This window comes from Pezoporus wallicus, unplaced genomic scaffold (assembly GCF_028554395.1).
Source record: "Pezoporus wallicus isolate ANWC-B61680 ecotype Strahan unplaced genomic scaffold, APGP_CSIRO_Pwel_v1 contig_13954, whole genome shotgun sequence".
NCBI lineage: Eukaryota > Metazoa > Chordata > Aves > Psittaciformes > Psittacidae > Pezoporus > Pezoporus wallicus.
Window position 1 is genome coordinate 3,395,899 of NW_026638000.1, and position 6,000 is coordinate 3,401,898.

Genomic DNA, 6,000 nt, shown 5'->3' on the forward strand with positions numbered 1-6,000 from the left:
GAACAAAGAAAGAAGAAAATAGAGTTATGTTTATAATATGATTGATGTTTCAACAAACTTCCTCTCATGGGTGAGTCTTCTGGAATAAGGGCCTAAAGAATTAGTTTGGCTTAGGCATCGAAGATGATCTTAATGCTGAGCTGTGAGAGGATGCTCCCTCTGCAGCTGAAGAACTGTTTTAGGTCAGCACATCTAGATTAGCCATTTCAGCCAGCTTCCCCTGCAGAAAGAAGCAGGTGAAAAGAAACTGGTAGGATTCCACTAGTACTTAGCTACAATGAGCTTCTCATAAAGTCAGTTTACTGTCAGGTGTTACAAGTGGTGATTAGACACAGGACACGGCAGTTCCCTCTTTTTGTTCATTCATCCATACCAGATCTTGAGCTCTTCAGACCTTTGTTTCTCTAGACTGCTGAACCTGGATCCGTCCCTCTTCCAGTGGTACCTGAGCATTCTGCTAGTTGAAGAGTAAATACAAATCACGCAATAACAAATAGGGACTGAGCAAGCAAACAGCTGAATGCTCATGCGATGAGACTAATTCACGAGATTAATCATGTAAAAGGACTTGAGGAAAAAGGCCACTTCTGTGGAAGCAGTCAAGAGAATGAAGGTTTTGGTTGCTGTCTTCATAATGCTGATTGTGTGTTCATTACAACTTGGTTTTATAACTGTTGTCACACTCAAGGTGATGATGCATACACATATAAAGCAATGAACACACATTATGACTTTTAACAAAATAATTATTACAGAAACAACTTCTGTTTATATTTAACTGCAGAGGTAATTCAGTTATTTTAAAGGTATCAGTGCCTGCTGTGATCTAACTTGTTCTGAGTGGTACATTTCACTTCAAAACACACACATGAAGATTTCATTGGGTAAGAAATACAGTGCACAAAGTAAACTTTGGTTAAGAAATCCTGATGGTAAGGTTTCTCTTCTTAAGAGTTTCAAGGTTCTAGTTCTGTATCGTGGGAAACGATCATGTCTTGAAGGACTTCCTTTGCTAGTGTTTAATTAAAGCCTGACTTTGAACAGGCTAGCCCTACGAGACAAAGCTACATGGAGTATTTACAAGCATGCTGTTTATTTCATCATTTTCCAGGCCTGATTGCTTCAGGATATTTGCAGTTATTTTGACCTCCAAAGGCAGAGCTCACAGACAAATTTCTCATACCTTGGTTTATGGTGTGATTCCTTCTGGGTGACACTCAGGCTAATTTTAATAGTGAACATGAGATCTGGCCATAACAATAAGTTAAAATAAGAAAGTTCTTTCATGTTGCAATTTCTCATTCACTCAAGAGCTAGTACATGTTCTGCCAAGAGTGAAAAAGAAGAGGGACATAGAGGGACATTCTACACAGTTTGAAAATGTGGTAAATTTGTAATGACTATATATGAAGTTTATTTAAGCTCCCACATTTTCTTCCTTGTCAAAATGCCTACTGATAGTCAACCTGCATTTCCTTCTTGAAAGAGCATTCGTTGGCCGTGAAAAGTAAGAAAACAAAGGGACGTTCAAAACAAATAATGAAAAGTGGTATTTTATTCCTGAGCAATTCATGCCTCTGCTTGTTTTGATTACGTCTTTTAGGGGATCTTTAACTAGACCATGCTTCTATGCTCTTCTTGTTTCTTTTTGTCAGCTTTACTAATGGCAGTTGTGGCAAACCAATAATAAAGATTAAAATAATTTAGAAAAGGCATGACTACGCAGTTCAAATAACAGAAGGATCTGATGTTTTTTGATATATTGGAGAGGATTTGTGTGCCCTGAGCAAGTCACTTAATCTATCCCAGTTCTTCATAATGAAGACCACAAATAGACATGTTACCATGTTTGCAGTGTTTCAAGGACCACACAGAAGAGACATTAGCTCATGCCCGACAGCAGATGACTTCTGTTCTTTATTAACAAATCATTTAATTCCACAGAATGAAAGCACAGCGGCATTGCTAAAAACATTCCACAGATGCTACCAATTCAAACTGGACTTGAGCAGTTTGGTTTTGTGGTCATCTGAATTTGCATTTTAAAGTCATTTCTAGTATTTCCATCTTTTTATATAGCTACTTTTACAGTGTTGTAAAAAGCCAGGATAGACGGGGCTTGGAGCAACCTGGTCTAGTGGAAGGTGTCCCTGCCTGTGGCATGGGGTTGGAGCTGGATGAGCTTTAAGGTCCCTTCCAATACAAACCAGTCAGGGGTTCTAAGATACTCTGAACTTACTTACCTTCCATTTCTCTCAGTTGTTTCTATGTTAATTATGCCATGTCAAATCCAAAGATTAATATGCTTTCATGTTTTATAATAGGAAAACCACAAACCAAACCCTCCTCGGAAGCCTCTACCAGCAGACCCTCTGACCAAAGCACGCTACAACAGCGCATGCACAGCAGTGCCTGGACACACAAAACCTCTGCCTCACGTTACTCCTGTAAGGTTAGTTCTATTTAAAACACCTTGGTTTACAGCACTTTGCTCAGTGGCAGGTCTAGAATGTCCTGAGTAATCATGCTCTGCTGTAACTATTGCTGAGAGCTATGCAAAAACCATTTCCTATTTGTTATAAAAACACACAATATCGGGCTGATTCTCACTGGGAGCATATCGGCATAATTGCACTGACTTCCACAGAAGTATGAGAATTGATACTGCACATGAAGCTTTGACTGTAAGCACCTGACTTTATATTTCCAAAACCTGCCCAAGAAATACAGTTCCTTTCAAAAGAAAGGGGTTAATAAGCAGCAATTTACAGAGAAACAAAGCTCTCACTGAAGACTAATTTCCTACTCAGACCACCTACAGCATTAGGCTGAGAACTGAATGCTGCTAAGTTCAACCACCAATAAAAGCAATTTTCTGTTCACACACTTCATAATGGAACGTCAATTTATATCATCTGAAAATAATACCCCAAACGCTCAGAGAGCACGCAAATTGTACCCTTCAAGAAAAAAAGGATGCTGGAAAAAGGTAAAATGGACATGAAATAACCATGCCCAATGTTAATGGGCAAAGCCCATGGTATTTTCTCACTCAATATTCTTTGGTTTCCTAAAAATAAGAAGTGAACTCCTTTGAAGGTAAAAGTAATACTTTAAGTGTCAAGAATTCTGTGACTGAGACATTTAACGGCTCATATAAATTAAGACTAGGATGAAGTTTCCTAATACTTCTAATAAAAAGCCTGCAAGGGTGAACTTTGACTGAGCTCCTGCCTGTCCAGAGAAGCTGTGGCTGCCCCATCCCTGGCAGTGTTCAAGGCCAGGTTGGACACAGGGGCTTGGAGCAAGCTGCTCTAGTGGAAGGGGTCCCTGCCTGTGGCAGGGGTTGGAACTGTCTGAGCTTTAAGGTCCCTTCCAAAACACAGGCTGGGATTCTATGATTTTTGAATAAGGAGAGAAACAAAGAGTTTAAAGAACAGCACCTGAAAGACTGAGCTAGCTTATCCAACTGGCCAGGCAGCAACTGAGTCTCATGATGTTTCTTGATGAGACTTGTGTATATATAGCAATGTCTGATCTCCCCCCATAGTATGAGAGTCCCGTGCTACATGTCTGAAGTTGGATGCCTCTAAGAGGTTTTTCCATGCCCCAAGCATGACGCTGGCACTGAGAACCAACAGAAGCTTGAATAACAATTTGCTGTTTTCTTTCTTTCCAACAGACCTGCTCCTAAGCATCCACCACAAGTATCCAGGTCCAGCAACACTGCTGATGTGAAATGACTAGAAAAATCCGACACCTTTATTTTAATAAGTGAAGACAGAAGTTTGCACTATCTTTAAACTCCAGCTGGAGTTCATTTTTATGACAATACTTAGGATTTTTAATGTTTAAAACAGCATTTTTAAGAATTCTGAGCTACTGCCTCTGGTGCTGTGCTGTGCTATGGTGCTCTGTATACTTGCTCAGGTACTTGTAAATTATTAATTTATGTTGAATATTTATTACAGTGCAGTGCACTGTAGTAGATATTTTTACCATAGCTGAGTTTTCCTAAGAAGGAAGCCTTTTTTTTGTAATATTTCACTGAACTTGAATAATTCTGCTCTATTGGTCCTACTTAGAGTTTGTAGTTTTGATCTGTTCTTTAAGGAGTGCTGATCCTCATGGACAAATCAAAGGAATAAGCAACTCAGTCTCAATGGTTTATAGCAAGGTTTTGACGAAATATGTCAGGGTAAAGAAAAAGAAACTCTTCTGGAACATGGTGAAACGCCCGATATCTGCACACAGATGTGTAACATATGTATGTAACCAAAGTACCGGTCAGTGTTAGCAGCTGTACTGTAAGTCCAGTTTTCACATTCCTGTTTGAAATCGATGAGAAATCTGTGCTGAAAGAGGATGTATTCACTTTGGACAAGTTCTCTTTACTGAAGAAGTACTGTATATCATAAAACTGTATTTTTGTTAACCTCATTTTCCTCAACCCAGTATGGTTATCACATACCAGTGCAGATATCTGGCCTCCCAGTGTCATTACCTTCTTGATGCTTTGGTGATTAAATTCAACTACACTGTGTAAGGTACCATCTTACTATGATGCATAGCTGTCCTGTTTAAACTGACATGAAATTACACACAGGGGGTGGGGGAAGCCAAGCATTACAAATTACATTTTAAGAATCAACTATTATCCTTATTTCTTTTGCCTCGTCGCTCTGCTTATCAACTGTATTTTGCATATTTACTACTGTTTTGTATTTAACTTCTAAAATATTGCTCTGGGTTCTTTAATTTTCACATCAAAATGCGTATTTTAATCCATAGACTTTGGTTATTCTAAAAAATGGGGGGAAAAAAATCATCTCTTTACTATGTGGTAGCATTACATCTGATCTGTACCATCTCAGTAGCACTGCTGAATACGGTTGTTTCACCTATGCTGTAATAAAAACAAGTTTCAAATATCAGTTGAAATAGAGGGAGAAGGAACTAATGCCTTATATAGGTTAGTTTCCTCATTGCTTGTAGTTTTTGTTTCTTTAAGCAAAAATAAAAGCATTGATAGAGACTTGGATCTCGTTTCAGTACATGCAATTGGTTTTCATTTTCCCAGATATTCCCCCAAAATCAGGTTGCTTGATAAACTAAATGAGCCAAAATAAACCAGAGTTTAGTTTGTTGCTGAATAGCAAAAGTAAATGCTTCACAAAAAGCATTTTAGTTCTTAAAGCAACTCTTAACAGCAACAACGTTACTTCATGTATGAAGAATCACTACAACAGGGTGCTAACTTATCTGAGGCTCAGCAATGGAGTTAAAGCCAAAATGATGCTTTTTATGTATTCTACCTGTTTTGTGTTTAAAACACTGATTTCTTCCTGTCAACTGTAGCTTTGTATCTAAAACGAGGGGGGAAGAGGGAGGGAATCTCAGTTTGAAGCAGATACATCATCTCAGTTTCATTGTTGAATACTCACATTTTTAGAACGACAAGTCATCATGCTGTTTCAAAACGTTTCTGATAACTGCTGAAAATCATAAGCTGAAACTGTATGTAGTGGAAGAAGAAGGTGAAATTAAATGACTAAAAAAGTTTGTGTTATCTACCTCCATCAGAAATTCTATCACCTGAATTTATCAGCAGCAGCTTAGAATGTGTATAAACTTAAAGCTTTGAAGTAACCTTTAGGTTTAAACATAAACGTGACCCACCTATGCAGTCTTACAAGTATAGATATAGAAATACCCATACAAGGCATGCAGTCCTACCCCTGTAATTGTAAGCAGCCGTCTCACCCACACTGAGTTTAGAACCATCCACACACCTGGGACCAGAGCACATCAAAGCTGGAAAGATGCTCAGGTGATGCTGAGAACCTGTTAGACACAGTGGAGTTTTAAGACTGAAAGGCCTGGATGGTCTTACTGGTGTGCAGCCCACAAGGTGTCCATTACCTGGTTGATGGACCAGAAGCTGACCAACACCACAAGCATAAACACACACTGCGTGGTGTCACATCTGCTGTTGCTAGA

The 6,000-nt window shown here is 38.9% G+C and overlaps 1 protein-coding gene across 1 annotated transcript in view; it reads left to right on the plus strand.

Annotated features, from left to right (window-relative positions):
• The window catches only part of ADAM12 (ADAM metallopeptidase domain 12), a 188,176-nt gene extending 183,120 nt beyond the window's left edge, over positions 1-5,056 (plus strand). Inside the window, exons 22-23 of the mRNA XM_057408684.1 lie at positions 2,325-2,452; positions 3,683-5,056. Coding sequence (XP_057264667.1) covers positions 2,325-2,452; positions 3,683-3,743 — 189 coding nt within the window. The 3' untranslated portion in view covers positions 3,744-5,056. The remainder of the gene's footprint in view (positions 1-2,324; positions 2,453-3,682) is intronic.
• The last annotated feature ends 944 nt before the right edge of the window (positions 5,057-6,000 follow it).